Source organism: Centropristis striata, chromosome 21 (genome assembly GCF_030273125.1).
Source record: "Centropristis striata isolate RG_2023a ecotype Rhode Island chromosome 21, C.striata_1.0, whole genome shotgun sequence".
Lineage (NCBI taxonomy): Eukaryota > Metazoa > Chordata > Actinopteri > Perciformes > Serranidae > Centropristis > Centropristis striata.
Genome location: NC_081537.1, coordinates 26,479,415 through 26,496,086, shown reverse-complemented (window position 1 = coordinate 26,496,086; position 16,672 = coordinate 26,479,415). Strand labels below are relative to the sequence as shown.

At 38.3% G+C, this 16,672-nt stretch overlaps 1 protein-coding gene across 2 annotated transcripts in view; it reads left to right on the top strand.

Moving 5' to 3' along the window:
- ankfn1 (ankyrin repeat and fibronectin type III domain containing 1) overlaps nucleotides 1–16,258 on the top strand; it is a 148,441-nt gene extending 132,183 nt beyond the window's left edge. For both annotated transcript variants that reach the window (XM_059324571.1, XM_059324570.1), the window contains exons 22-26: nucleotides 1,321–1,487; nucleotides 7,874–8,096; nucleotides 8,170–8,362; nucleotides 9,311–10,124; nucleotides 12,762–16,258. In XM_059324571.1, the coding sequence (XP_059180554.1) occupies nucleotides 1,321–1,487; nucleotides 7,874–8,096; nucleotides 8,170–8,362; nucleotides 9,311–10,106 (1,379 nt within the window). In that variant the 3' untranslated portion in view covers nucleotides 10,107–10,124; nucleotides 12,762–16,258. The remainder of the gene's footprint in view (nucleotides 1–1,320; nucleotides 1,488–7,873; nucleotides 8,097–8,169; nucleotides 8,363–9,310; nucleotides 10,125–12,761) is intronic.
- The last annotated feature ends 414 nt before the right edge of the window (nucleotides 16,259–16,672 follow it).

The window sequence follows — 16,672 nt, the reverse complement described above, 5'->3', positions numbered from 1 at the left end:
TTACACACACACACACACACACACACACACACACACACACACACCTCCGTCTGCAGGGAGAAGCACTAAATCAGTCTGCAGGCTCCAGCAGGACGGCCTCTCTGCTGACCCCCACACACACACATAAACACACACACAAGAATGTGTCAATAACACCCATACACACTGCACAATACTCTCTCTTTGTACACACACTGACCTCGTCAGCTGCTGCAGGGAGCTGAAGAAACATTTTCATATGAATCTCTGAACATCTGACCAGACTTCTGCCACTTTTTAGCAAACTGCACCAAAAAAGACCTACAATTTCACAGATTGTTGTCAAGATTTTATTTATTTATGATCCAGACCTGTCACTGGTTATTGTCCAGATTTTCATTGATTATTGTCCAAATTGTGAGTGATTATTTTCCAGATTTTCACTAACTGTGGTCCAGATTTTCAACAATTACCATCCAGATTTTCACAGATTATCTTCCAGATTTTCACTGATTATTAACCAGATTTTCACTGATTATTAACCAGATTTTCTCTGATTATTAACCAGATTTTCTCTGATTATTAACCAGATTTTCACTGATTATTAACCAGATTTTCACTGATTATTAACCAGATTTTCACTGATTATTAACCAGATTTTCACTGATTATTATTCAGATTTTCACTCATTATTAACCAGATTTTTACTGATAATTAACCAGATTTTCACTCATTATTAACCAGATTTTCTCTGATTATTAACCAGATTTTCACTGATTATTAACCAGATTTTCACTGATTATTATTCAGATTTTCACTGATTATTAACCAGATTTTCTCTGATTATTAACCAGATTTTCACTCATTATTAACCAGATTTTCACTCATTATTAACCAGATTTTCACTCATTATTAACCAGATTTTCACTGATTATTATTCAGATTTTCACTCATTATTAACCAGATTTTTACTGATAATTAACCAGATTTTCTCTGATTATTAACCAGATTTTCTCTGATTATTAACCAGATTTTCACTGATTATTAACCAGATTTTCACTGATTATTAACCAGATCTTCTCTGATTATCGTCCAGACTTTCTGTCCCCTCACATCCAGTATAAAATGTTGAACTTCATGCTTTTATTTCGATTGGATTTATTTGGGTTTTTATGTATTTGGGGTTTTTTTTATTTTAGCCTTGTTTTAATTTGAATTGGGCACAGAGTGACTAGTGATTTATTGTTTGTTTGCAGCTTTTGTTTTTTTGTCTTCAGAACAATCAGAAGATAAACCGTCACTAGACATATTAACACATTTATCTCTTCTTTCTTTCTTTAGTCCACTTCTGCACCTACAAAGAGAAGTTCATCAGTCTGTACTGCCGCCTCTCCTCCGTCCTCGACCTGGACGCTCTCATTACCCAGCAGGCACTGCGGGAGGCCATCACTGACGGCGAGGTGGCCTCAGCCAAACAGAGACACCAGCTCATACTGGACTACATCCAGGTGAGACACAAACACACCGCTGGATCCTCTCTAGAGCTTCTGTCACACATTTCAGCCGGATTAAGATTTTCAATAATGTCCTCATCATCTACTAGAAAACTGTTTGATCTCCAGCCTCTGTACAGCTTTAAACAGAAGATAAAATAACTTTTGGAAGATAATCTTCCATAATTTGCTGTAGCCACATGAGTGTTTGCACGCTGAAGAAAACTCTTTCAGATAAATCTCTTCATATGATCTAGTTTTCAGTCACTTTTTTTTTTACCAAATTTCACTATAAACACAGAGATTTTTACTGATTTTAATCAAACTTTTTACTGATTATCATCAAGGTTTTCACAGATTTTTAATCCAGATTTTTGCTGATTTTCCATCCAGATTTTATCAGTTTTTTCAAGGATTTTAATACAGATTTTCACTAATTATCATCCATATTTTCACTGATTATTGTCAGGGTGAAAGCTTTCATTCAGTGTCCAGTAGAAAACTATTTGATCAAACCATAATTTTCTGCAGCCAAATTACTTTGTGTGAAGTTAAAGAGAACAAGCTTCATATTTTAATCAAACAGACCCTCGCCTCTTCACCTCCAGTTTAGAAAATAATCGACTACTTTGCAAAACCTTGCGACCACTACATATTTGGGACACAAGCAGGACTTGAGACTGTTTGTCTGGTTTCTGTTTCTCTGCGTTTGTGCTTCACCATCAGCTGCAGAATGTTTGGAGAAAATGGAAAAAGTTTGGTAACTTGTTCATGAAAACATGTCACGCTCACTTGATGATGTAACAGTGGTGGGAAACACATCTGCAGCTGATCTGAGACCAGTTTGATTCAGTCTGTCTGCTCTGTGTGGTTTCAGCTCCCGTTCACATCTTGACCTCCAGTCAGACTTTAATAAATCTCATCTTTTAATACGATTTTGTTTCATATCCAAGAAAAATAGCGCTAAGACAAACGAGCGTCTGATCCAATTGGAGTCGTTTATTGATGCAGTAAAGTGTGACCGCTGCTCCGTCACACGTCCACGGGTGTGAGAGGAAATCTGTCTGTGAAGAGCTCCCGCCGACCACCAAACCACAAGGGTGCTCTCCTGTGTGTGTGTGTGTGTGTGTGTGTCTGTGTCTGTGTGTCTGTGTGTGTATGTGTGTGTTAACATCTGTCTCGCTCTCTGTCTGCGATTTTAGAGCTTGGAAAAAAGTGGCCCCCCGACCACAAACTGCTCCGAGAGAGAAGGGAAAAAATAATACCAATCAGAGTGTGTGTGTGTGTGTGTGTGTGTGTGTGTGTGTGTGTGTGTGTGTGTCTGTGTCTGTGTGTGTGTCTGTGTCTGGTGTCTGTGTGTGCGTTAAAGGGCCACGTCTGTCTGTCAGTGTTTGGATTTCTATACTTGTGAGGACCGGTGGTACATTTACTTTTCTTTTTACTTGAGTACTCCCATTTTATGTAACTCTATACTTCTACTCCACTACAATTAAGAAGTAAATATTGTACTTTTTACTCCACTGCATTTAGCTGACAGCTTTAGTTACTTTTCAGGTCGAGGCTTAACATAAAAAACATGATTAATTTACAATTATGATTATAAATTAAACTGTATATAAAGTAGTTAAAATACATAAATGCATTAATAATAATAATCCAATAATATATTTGGAATAAATAAAACGAAAATGATACTATAAGTACATTTCGATGCATACACTTCACAGTGTGGTGTTAGTACTTTTACTGCAGTAAAGGATTTGAATACTTCTTCCACCACTGGTGAGAACCGTCATTGTCTTAATGCAAATATTTTAGCTGCTTCAAAACCTAAAAGGAACCTTAAAAGCACATTTTTACCCACGATTTTGTTATTCCACATGAATGTCCTTGCTCTCCAAAACTCCCTCACTCTCAACACTCTGCTTTTCAGACTTCACTTTTCACTCCAAACAAAATGTTCCAACTTTATAAAGACATCAAACACTCAACACTCAAATGTCCTCTCTTTTCAAACTCCTCACTTAAAGTTTCAATAAGGAGGTTTTTTTGGGTTTTAAAACAGATTATTTTTTATTACTGAAGCCTCTTTATGACCTTCAGAAGCAAACAAGAATATTTGCAACAGTAGATCAAAAGTAAAGTCACATAGAAGTGGTGTACATCATCTGATTAGAAAATGACCTAATGAAGTCATTAATTAAATGGTTTAAGTGTTTAAGGCTTTAGAACATTATATTATGAGTATATGAAGTCTCATGCTCAATTATGTCTCTTGATAACATTTGTTACACACATATAGGGCCAAATTTTGCCTTTTTTGTTGAGAATTTAACAACTTTGGGGGGAAAACCCTCCAGAATCCCACATTAAGACCCCAACATCTTGACGAACACCAGAGAAAAAGCCATGCTGGGAATTGGTTTCAAAGACTTTTGACATTTTGTAGTTTTCTGTATTTTTCGGCAATTGTAGGTCTAGGTCTCTAGTTTTTGGTTGTAAAGTTTCATGAGGTCACAGCAGCTCATTTTATACACTGAGCTCAAGTTTCACTGACTAACATCATCACACGTGAATAACATTGGGCTCATTGAGTCTCAGCTTCCCAGTCATACCCAATTTATGCAAATCACAGACTGTTTAGGGACCCCAATATGCAGAAATATTCACATGCAATAGGACAATATAACACATATTACTGCAGGAGGAAAAAATGCATGTGGAAAAACTGCATGAAGTGTAACGAGGAGGCTTGTGGGTACTCATAGAACGAATTTCATTCAGATATCTGGAGGTCAGAGGTCAGAGGACCGCTTTGAAATTTAGCTGAATTTAGCGGCTATTTCACCTCCTTCCTGACAAAATATCATATCAGAAAAAGCATGTTTAAAATTACTCTTATTGTTTTAGATGTTCTCATTCTCAAAGACTCAAACTGGTCCTCACAACGATAGAAGTACAACAACGCACACACACGCAGTGTCTCAGCATGTCAGATCTGGGAGGTCCTGACTCTGTGTGTGTGTGTGTGTGTGTCTGTCTGTCTGTGTGTGTCTGTGTGTGTGTGTGATGACACAAGATGACGTGATGCCGTCCTCTATCCTCTAATTGGACAGTTTGTTTGGACTCACCACATGTTGATGGAGGGAAGCTTCAGACGGCGGTCTGTAGAAACGTCTGCACACGTGTGGCTTCTTCTTCTTCTATTTCACTGCTAAAAACATCAGAGGAAGAAAAGCTGCTTCACTAGCAGTCAAAGATTTTTAATCACTAAAAGAAATTGCAAAAGAGCTGTTTTTGTGTCACGTAACCAGATTTCTACTTCGACATGTCGTTGTATTCAGTCCATCAGTCATCATTGTTTGTTGCTTCTTTTATATAATTAGTGCAGTTTAAAGTGTTTTACAGGGAAAAAAAACATTAAAAAATCCATTAAAACCAGCAGAAATGAGAAACTAACTGAAATGATTAAAATCAGGGATAAACTGATATTAATATTTAACACTTTTTAAATAAAAATGTTAAATATTTAAAGACGATATTGAAAAGTTCTCTTTTATAAAAAATAATTGATGAAATACAATGTGTTTCTCACACTTTCAGTGTTTTAAACACAGGATTTATATGTATTGATAAACGTCAGATACTTTCTGAATAAGACCTAATGTTCGGGAAGAGACTTGACTGTCTTCGTCTCCACTCTGGCGTCACGTAGAGTGAACACTGTCGGGAACTGATGCAGTATCCACAGCACACACACACGCACACACACACACACACAGTGAGGGAGGTTTGTGGGTCGTGACGATGAGCAGAGCGAGCTGCTGGAGCTGCACTTCGTCCTTGGAAACGTCTCGCTGTCCGTCTGTGTCTCACGTTGTCTTAAATCATGAAGCTGTGAAGCTGCTGTCGGTCTGATCAGCTGCAGATGGAAAGTTCCTTATATCACACACACACACACACACACACACACACACACAGCTTTCCTCTGGAGGTGAAAGGAAACCTCCTCAGAGTCTCATTCCTCCACCGTCTGTCAATCTGAAAGGAAAACTCACTTTTTCTGACTCATTGTTTGTTTAGTTGTTGTTGTTGTTGGGTCTTATTATCGGAATATGTCTTCTATGTTTAAAGGTTCAATATGTGTCCAAAAGAGAATTTTCTCCAGGAAGCTATTTCAAAATCAGCTGAATATTTGTGTATATGGAAGGTATTTAAATCTGTTTTTTGCATTAATTTCAAAGCACATACACAGGTATAATAACAATAACAGCAAAGTTGAACGAATGAAATGAAATAATATATTATTATCTTCACAAGTATGTGAACAATATATGTGAATATATAAAAAAACCTTTGTCATTGCCCGACCAATACCAGAAGCCCGATTTATTCTGCTTCCTGTCACCACTGTCGTTTTTACAAAATTCATAAATTCACATAAATATATATTTAAGTCTAGTCTTCACGGTTTTGTTGATGGGTGATGAAATAACCTCCATATGTTCGACATTCTTTACCAAAATCGGAGAAAAAAAGTGTTTTTAATTTAATGAGGAAAATGTATTCTTTATTTTATTTGCTCTAAATCTTTGGACATTCTCCACACAAAAAAAGGTTTCCAGGTTCTATCTGGAGTTCTTTCATTAGCTCGATATTTTGTCTTTACAAAAACAAGAACATCTATTTAATATAACTATTGAAACCAACGATAACGTTTAAACCCCAGAGACTGCCATAAATAGTTTTTCGACAGGAAGTAAAACAAATCGGTTTTCCGGTAAAGATCGGGCAGTGACAATCCTCGTAAAATTCACCATAGCGACGGCAGCTGATGCTCATGGGTATTGTAGTATGTAGAGCCATCAGACAGAAAACATAAACGTAAAGTATGGTTATCATGTTTCGGTTGGCGAATATCAAAAAGATTGTTAAAAGAAAATTTAAGAAAATAAATGTAGTCTCACGTAAAGACCAACAAGTCCCCAGGAAAAACATTCTGTTGGTTTGAGACTGAAAAATAAAGAAAATATTATACTTTAAGTTAATTTACTTTTGGTGAAATTCCAGTTAATGATGTTAATGTGTTGATTTGTTTGTTGTTGTTGGTAAACAAAGTAAGCAGGGACGTGCAGCCTCTCTGTGGGACGAGCAGGAATCTCCTCTCCTCTCTCTCCACCGCCGGAGCCTCGGCATTCTTTCCAGCCGAGTCATCGTTCTGTGTGTGTGTGTGTGTGTGTGTGAGTGTGAGGGAGAGAGAGAGTATGGCTCTCCTGCTTTCTGTCAGACAGTCAGCTAATTGCTGCTTAACTTTGTGTCAAGCTTCATTCGCTTCAAAAGTGAACACACACACAATTTCACTCAGGATACTTTTTACTTTCACTTATAAATCAGAAGTTACACTTAAGGTGTTTGCACCTTCTTTAAAGGTTCAGTATATAACTTTTATTAAAAAAAAGAATAATGTTTTGTTGCATTAATCCACCACATCTGAATAAAAACAACTAATCAGAGCTGGGGAGTCTCTAACACAGTGTCAATCACTGCTATAAATACAGCATTGATTCAGTGTTGGAGATGGGGCTCTGTTCATTCCTATGAATCAGCGGTGCATGAAGCCTAAAAAAGTTCTTCTTCCATGTTTTTTTTTTTACCTTCTAGACTTTTCAAATGGTATCAGACGGAATTAAAATATTATGACGTGAGGCAAATATTGTATATATAGAGTGACCTAAATAAAATAAAAAGAATAAAAAGTTTTAGCTCTATTTTTGACTCCACTGAACAATATATCATCTGCATAGAAACGGACTGATTGACATTGACTAATATTGTCATATATTGTTATAATTTAAGGAAAATTTCACCAAAAAGAAGATTGAATCAATTATACAAGTAACACAAACTTATGCTTGAGTCTCATTTTGGAAAACTTGAGGTGTTTATCTTTGTTTTCTGAAAATAAACATTGCATATATTGAGATACATGAATAAAATAAAATAAAACATTTCAGCTCACTGACTCTGCACATAGAACAAGATGTCATCTGCATAGAAATGGACTGATGCGTGACGTATAGTTTAAGGAAAAATGAACTAAGTCACTTTATGGAAAACTGGAGATGTTTCTTTGTTTTGTTTGGGTGGGAAGTCTATATTGTATACATTAAGAAACCTTTAATTAAATTAAAGGAATAAAATGTTTCAGCTCTACTGTAAACAGATCTGACTCAGCACATAGAACAAGATATCATCTGCATAGAAACGGACTGATGTGTGAGTTATAATTTAAAAGTTCAACATAAGTGAAGACAGAATCAATATACAAGTAAAAAAGAACCTATGCTCTAGTCACATTTTGTAAAACTGGAGATGTTGACGTTTGTTTTGTCCCCTGACAGCAACTGGACGAGATGCGTCGCGACCTCCGCTGGATCACTGACGCCCTGCAGTACGCTCGCTACAAGCAGCCTCGTGGCGGCGTCCCGATCACCTGCCTGGTGGACGCCAGCGCTCCGGAGAGTGACTCCAGCCAGCCGAAGACCGACTCCACCTCCTCCAACATGGACTACCTGCCCACGCCCTCGCCCTCGCCTGAACTGCGCAGGAGGAAAGCCATCAGCGGTGAGTTGTCGCTCAGGAGAAACTGTTTATATTTCAGTTAAAAACATGCTTATCAAACTCTTTCTGCCGTCAGACTCGCTGCTCGGCTCAGATGAAGACGGCTCCTCTGAGGTTTTCCTGCCGACGGACAGCGACTACGACTCCAGCGACGCCCTGAGCCCCCGCGACCTGGACCTGCTCTATTCTCCAGCCCAGGATCTGTCCCAGCAGGCCGTGCACTCGCTGGGCGGCAGCGCCCCAGACGTGCTGCAGATCCACGAGCTCAGGTGGGTAGTTTGTCTCTTAATGCATCAAAAAAATCATTCTCAGGGATAAACATAGCCACTTTAGCTGCTGTTAATTTAAAACAAATTTAAAATGTCATGATTTGTTCATACCTGTGAATGTCCAAACTTCCTGGAGTACAACATTTTCTCCAGGTTTTTTCATTATTTATTTATTTTGTTGTAACTCTATTGAGAAAAGAAGCTGAAATTATTATTTTGTGAAGACACTTGTAGGATCTGAACACTAGTTGTTAAAATTATAAAAAAATATCTTGACATTTGATGTCTATATCCTGAAAAACTCAAAGGTCAAAGTAAGATTTTATTTTAGTTTTAAAAAGATTTTAATATTAACCCTGTTATGTTCATTTCTCAGGAACAGCAATAATGTTCATGGGTCGATTTGACCCAGGGCATGTTTAATTATCCAAAAGTGTCCCAATAAAAATCCCAATAAACATTGTTTATGTTTCATTAATAACTCCATTACTAACCATTTCAATCAATATTTAGTGCAATGGTGTTCTTTACCTCTCACAGATCATGGTTCAATGAGGATAATTGACTAATTTTTTAAAACAAAAAATGCATGTTAAAACTTTTTTTATGTACATTGGAAAGACCTGCATATAAAATACAATGGTTTTACATGACATTGATTTTTTCTTTTAAATTATTATTTATGAAAAATACTTTTAACTCATTTTTTTTTTTTATATTTTTACTGGAATGGGTCAACATTTTAGGAGGGTTAAAGAAAAGGCAAAAACTTTAGGATGCAAGAAAAACTTTACTTTTGCTTTAGAAAAAAATCAGCAAAAGTAATAAATAATAGAAAATAAACTCACCAAAGTCAGAGACAAAAACTGCTCCTGATAATGGAACATAACTTCTTTCTCTGTCTCCATGTTTTAAATCTGATGACTCTTGTTCGTCTCCACCTCTCAGGTACAGCGTCTGTCCCCCCTCAGACCTCCCCGTCTCCCCCGTGGTGAAATCAAAAGACGCTCCTCTCTACTCGCCCCTCCTCCCCCACTCCCCCTCCCTGTACAAAGACTTCCCCCTCTGTCCTTCCGTTGCTCCTCGCTCTCCGTCCCTGTCCAGGACCCTCCCCACGTCGCCGTCCTTCCCCCTGTCCCCCAGACTCATCAAGGACCTGCCCCTGCCCCTGCCCATGTCCCTGTCCCCGGGTCTGTCCGACACCACCAAGACCCTGGAGGGGCTCTCGCTCCACCAGGAGGGCGTGATCACCCCGCTGAGGGCCCTCGCCAACCCCCCCGCCAAACGCAAGCTGCTGTCCAGGAGCCACCGGGGACAGTACTTCAGCGGACCCCAGCGCTGGCTCCGGGGCCACAGCGGGGAGAGCCACACGGGGTCTTTATCTGAAGGCATCTACACCAAGCAGCTGGACCCGGAGCTGCCTCCGCCTGTGGACGCCACCTACGTGAGCCACGCCTCCTGCGTCCTGGAGAGCCGGAAGGGCCGCCACCGGGAGCCGCGGCCCCACGTCCGCAGGATCTTCGTGGAGCCGTGCAAGGAGCTGTCGCCGGACCATGAGAGGCGGGGCTGGGAGGAAGAGGAGGAAGGGGAGGGGACGGAGGAGCCGAAGGCTGCGGGCGTGTCGGTGGTCGTGGCGCAGGTGGAGTCCGGAGGGGAGGAGACGGAGGGAGGCACCACGCAGGACGTAGACTCGGACGACCAAACCAACACCCAGGTGTCAGAGATCCTCAGCAGCACGCTGTAGAGCCGCCACAGGCTGCAGGTCGGTTCACACCACACAGCCAAATGTTTACAGATTCACTAAACAGCCCTGCTCAGGAAACAGACACGCGTAAAAGTTCATTTAAAATTATATTCTCTTCTCTTTACGTTAAGGAAGGAAGGAGTTTTCTCTGTGGTGATAAATTAATGCAGCGTTGTGTGAACTCGTCTGTCGAGGGACTAAATGTAGCAGATGTTCATTTATATGTAAAAGTCCCTCAGTTCAGCTTCAATTTACAAAAATAACAATCCACATGAAATTAAAAACACATTTTCCAGTTTTTTTTCCCCCTGTATCCGTCTGTTCATGTTTCTCATGATATACGCCAAATACAGTCATGGAAAAAATTATTAGACCACCCTTGTTTTCTCTAATATCTTGTTCATTTTAATGCCTGGTACAACTAAAGGTACATTTATTTGGACAAATATAATGATAACAACAAAAATAGCTCATAATAGTTTAATTTAAGAGCTGATATCTAGCTATTTTCCATGGTTTTCTGGATAATAACCAAAATCATTATCAAGAAAACCATGGAAAATGTCTAGATATCAGCTCTTAAATGAAACTCTTATGAGCTATTTGTGTTCTTATCATTATATTTGTCCAAACAAATATACCTTTAGTTGTACCAGGCATTAAAATGTGCTGTAACAGTTTCAGCTTTTTCAAAAGTCGACAAAGTTTCCCTTTAACCTCTCACTCTGAACAGGTGAGGGAGCCATTACAGTCCTCTGAAGCTTTGTATCTTACTCAACTCTGCTCACTTTTCCAATCAAACGTGGTTTGGATTTAAATCCCTCTGTCACAGGAGAAAATTATAGAGCACCTGAGGACACTCTGACGTCTGTTTCAAGGGGGTTTTAAAGTCTAAACTGAAATTTTCAATACAGGATTTCGAGAAATTGGAATCAACAAATTGCTTTGATAAAATGCTTCCAAACACAAACTCACAAAAGGAATCTCTTAAAACTTGGAACTCAAAATTCTTCTTCTTCTGTAAAAAGTGATGAGTCAGAACAAAGTCTTGTTTTGTTCACTGCGGAGTACAGAAGCCCCACGGTCACTTTATTTCCACAGATTTCTCAGGATGGCAACTTAATTATGTCGTCATCACCATCAAACAAAAGGTTGTTTTTATTACTTGACAGTGACGTCTTGGTAAGGTTAGCAGAAAGATTTTCGAAATAAGGTGTTAAAGTACATACAAAATAAATATATGGATATATGACTAAATGGAACTGCATATGTTACCTGTGTCCCTTATAAATTAAAAACAAAATAGTAAAACATTTGAGGAGGAAATGTCTTTATTCCCTCTCAATGGCACACAAACACAAAATGAAACATTTTAGTCAGGTGCAAATATGGTTTAAGCCTAAAAAAAATCTAACAAAAGGTTTCTCAGTGGTTTACAGTAGTGTCAGATGTACTTACAAACATACTAAAAGTTTACCAATTTTTGACTCCAAGAAAGACCCCATTTTCAAAATCGCCAGGTCTTTAAAATGACCATTAGTCCTTTTAGTCAGGCGGCTGAGCTAAATAACGGACAAAAGCTCCACATTTTTCCACATGCTCTCTATCACCATAAGTTTAAATTTTTGATGGGAGCCACTTCATCAAGTTTGTGGATTGGAGATGGCAGCCATATAAAATCTATGAGAACCAATATATCTTCCAAGCCACTTAGAAGGTCAATCTTGGTGTCAAAATCTACATTTTCTGGATCAAGAAATCATTTAAAGCTATTGAGAATATCACTAGATGATTATTTGATCCAATAGATTCATTTTAGTTCATTTTGGCCATATATTTACATCATTTCCAACTCATTAATATAGGTCATATATGGTACATATATTCTGAAAAATGAATGAATGAATGAATAACATGCATAGATTGCATGAGCACCTTGCACCACAGACACTTTACAGTGCCCCTTCAGTAATTGCAGATTTCTCCTTTCTCATATGGCTTTGCCTAGTGTTGGTGGTTTCCTGCCCATCTTGGACGCCATCTTGAAAATGACTCCTTTCTAGTGGTCAGATTTTGGTAAACTTTTTTAAGGACATCTAATACTACAAAAAAACTGCTGAGAAACCTTTTGTAACACATAATCACTCTGAAATGAATTCAGACTTGAAAACAAATGTAGTTGTTGGGATTTTACTTTCAAAAATATTTTAATTGATACAATATAAATGCTTGATCTTTAGAATGAGTGATACTTTTAAAATGTTTTATATTTCTTGTGAATAGAACCCACTTGATCTTATTTCCACATATGTACTTTGTTCACAATTTGTTTCGCGTTTGAAAACGTTAATGTCAGCTGATTCAACCGAAACATTATGAGTGATAAGGGGAAACAACCTCTTGTTTTCACGTGATAACGTGTTAATTAACTGGTATTCTCAAGATAGCAGGGGAAATTAAAGTGTTTGGGGCTTCCACTGTGTATTTCAGTGACTCCTGTTACATTTCATCAGTTACGTGTCTTAAAAATGATGAGATCATCCAGTCTTAAAGGTATATACACGCAAACACTGCATCCAGTCTTGTGAACGTCACTTTATATCACCACTCTCTCTCCCCCTCCTCTCTGTTTGTGTCTCTGTCTCTCGCCCACAGTGCTGATTGGTCGGACCCGTTCCTGACGACCCGCCCGCCATTAGACCTCCGCAGATTGTAAACTAAACTGAAAAAAAGTTGCTGGTTCAACTCCGCCAAGCCTCAGAACCCATGGCATCGACTGTTACACCTGAAAATAATCAATGCAACGACAAACCAAGCACTGCTCCTTCTTCTCCTTCTCTTCTTCTCCTTCTTCTTCTTCTCCTACGACCAGGAACTTTGCACACTTTGACTCCAACCAAAACAAAACAAAAGTTGGTTCAACTGATTGTTTCGTAAAAATTCTCTCAAACTGTCGATTATTTCAGAGCATGGATTCTCCTCTACTTGAAGTGAATGTACAGTTTGGTCTGTATGTGTTTGTTTCTTTGAGCTGCTCCCGTCCGGTTTTAATGTGGTCCATTTAAAGAAATTATAAATATATATATGAATATATGCCTCAGCCACTACACACAGACCACTAGAAGAAGTATTTTTGTAGTCGACGATGAGGATGATGAAAGATATTTTCCCTAAAGCTGTATTTTGTCGGCATGAAGTAGTTTGTAGTTAGTTTTGGACTGAAGCTTTGTGTCCGGTTTGTGCCTCCTCCTGGTTCAGCATGACCCCGTCAGGGCTCAGGGGGGTCTGAGGTCTGATGCTGTTTGTGTCGTTGCTTTCACTTCCTGTCGTGTTTCCTTTTCGAGGCTGCTGTCGTGTTTTTATGTTGCACCGAGAAAAACTGCAACTTTTGTGTTTTTAGAGAAAACTTTTCGGACGTGTGCAAGGCCTTTTAAAAGTGCGTTTTTAAATGTTTGCACATTATGGAATAAAGCTAATTGAATATATTTGATGCAGATTGGGCATTAACTGTGGCAGCTTCTATCTTTAAAGACCGACAGAGTGTTGATGATAAAGTAAAGTATTAATCTGCAGGTTGTGTTTGAATGAGTAGCACAGATACTGCAGTACTTATACTCACACTAGAACATCTGTACTGCAGTAATCTGCCGTTACAAGAGTTAAAGAATATATTAGTATTAAAATATTTGCTATATGATTAGCCTAGCTTAGCATAAAGAGTGAAAACGGGGAAACAGCTCTATGGAAAAGTTTCAAAATACCACGTATATCTAATTTCCTCTTCTTTACCGTTCTGTCAGACAGCTCGTTCTGTTAGCTACGCTCTCTTCAGAGCCAACACACTCCATTGACAAAAACAGTGATTTTAATACTGAAAATACAGATTTTTTTTGATTTTTTTTATCAAAATTACTCCCATAAAAGAAATATTCAAGCATAATTAAAAAATAACCATTTTGAAAACTTACTCAAGTAAAAATACAAAAGTGCTGAGTAATGTTGTTTACTGTGAGTCATTTTCAACCCAGTCTCACAAATCTGCGTACAAATAACACTGCAGCTTTGCTCCTAAGAATAGATTGACAAATCTATCAAAAAATTACTAACAGATTGTTTCTAAAAACAGCGACCCTGCCAGTTGTTGGGCGGACCGTGGCTTGGGGCCGGTTCGAATCCCAGAACTGACAGGTCAAGGACTGAAGTGCCCTGCGACTGTGGCTCAGCTAGTAGAGTGGTCACCCATTGATCAGAAGGTTGGTGGTTCGATCCCTGACCATGGCATCCTACATGTTGAAGTTGGGCAAGATACTGAACCCCAAATGGATCCCCATGCTGCGTTCATCGGTGTATGAATGAGTGTGTTAACTGAAGTGTAAAGCGATTTGGATAGAAGCGCTATATAAGTACAGTCCATTTATTATTTGCCCCCCCACAAAGCTCCCCAGGCACAGTAATGTGTTGCCCATTTGAAGGGTGTGTTCACTTGTGTGTTAAAAGGATGGGTTAAATGCAGAGGTTGATTGGGATTAATACAGTAATTAATCTTGTAGGAGATCGACACGTCATTATACATAAATGTTACAACGCTGCTGTTAAAAAAGGCTGCAGTTTCGTTGACTTTAGGCAACAAAACCACTGATCTAGGTTTCCTGCAAAAAAAAACCTTGTTAGGTTTTATAAAAATGTGAAGTGAAGTAGTTAAGAGGAAGACGTGACTACTGGAAGCGACATACAGGTGCATCTCAATAAATTAGAGTATCATAGAAAAGTTTATTTATGTCAGTGATTCAATTCAAAAAGGTGAAATAACACATTATATAGATCCATTACACACAGAATGAAACATTCAGTGTCTTCGTTTATTTAGTTTCTTCTAATTATAATGATTATGGCTTACATTTAATGAAGACCTAAAATTCGGTATCTCAAAAAAATTGAATATTACAAAAGACCAATTTTAAAAAGTATGTTTAATATGAAAAGTCTGTCCATCTATATGACTCAATACTTGGTTGGGGCTGTTTGACTGGAACTACTGGAAATTGACTTTTCCATCATATTCTAATGTATTGAGATGCACCTGTAGTTAACGTAAAAACGTGATGCACAGAAGTTAAGTGATGATTGAATCACATTGTTTATTACTGTTTTCACACGGGACATGAAGGCCATCGTCCTGGTGAAAGTCCTGGATTTGTTTGACCCATCCACCTCCCACCGACTCGCCATCATTCATAATTACTCCTAACATAAACATGGTGAAGGATTGCCGTATTGAAGGTGCTAAAGTCACGTTATTTGTACACAGATTCCAAAAAATGGGTTATTTAATACAAGTTCAAGTCAAGTTTCAAGTCTTTGATTAAGAGTCTGAACCAAGTTACTTTTTTTGGAAGAATAAGCTGTTAATCAGCTGGTCATCAGGTCATAAATACAGAGCTATTTGTGAATGCACTTTTTTTAATGTATGTTCATTCTAATTTAACTATTTCTGTTTAATACAAATATTTAACATTTTTGAGCCACATCAAAGGATCAGTATGTTTCCTCAGACTTCATGCTAAGCTAAGCTAACTCTAGTACTCTAGTACTAACTCTGTACTGAACACACAGATGTGATATTGATGTCTACCGTCACGTCTCACAATCAGAAACAAAGAGAATATCTTTTATTTCACAACTGTTCGTGAAACTTTATTTCAAGTTTTAAAAAATAAACCAAACTCTCTCGTTTGAATTCGATTATTGAGAAATCGATCGTTGAGAAAAGTTGTTCAGCTGTAAAGTGTTTTGGAGTCTGTTCGTCCATCATCAGGACGAGTCTGTTTATTTACCCAGAGGCTTTTATTCTGAAATGTTTCCACTCACACACGACTCAGAAACTGTTTGTTACCTTGTGAGGGCTCCAATCTTCAGCCTGTAATGTGACGTTTCATGTTTCACCTCCAGGATTTTTGTTACCAAACTTCTTTCTGTATATTTTTGAATCTTAATGAATCCAGTTTGACTTCTGACTTTTATTTATTTGCAGCAAAAGGAGGATACGTTGTTTTGTTTTTTTATGGACTGTGTTAAAAAAAAAAGTCTCATGCATTTTGACATTTTGCAACCTGAACTCACATGAATGGATGTATTTTAACAACTGAAATAAACTTCTCATGTTGGATGTTGTGCACTTAAACAGGAGATTTTGTCTTCTATCAGATGGTGAAGAAACTGAGGTTTTAGGTTATAAAATCACTGTTCCTCACTTTTTATAGAAGAAAAGAAGAAGAACATGAACACAACTGCTTCATCGCCTATAAAACAACTTTGTAAAAACTGTCTCTCTATAGCTCAGAGTGAACCAGAACAAAAACAAGACTCAGTTTTCATCACTTCTTTCTCCTCGCTACCGCCGCAGCCGCCGTATCTGAGGCATTCTGGTTATGTGAGTCTGCCAATCAGAGGTAACGTGACCCGAGAGCTGCAGCTGTACTGACTTATCATTGTTGTCTGTTTAAAATGTTTCTCTCTGTTCCTTTAAAAAGCTAAAACACCTGAGACCGTCATCCAATCAGCAGCCG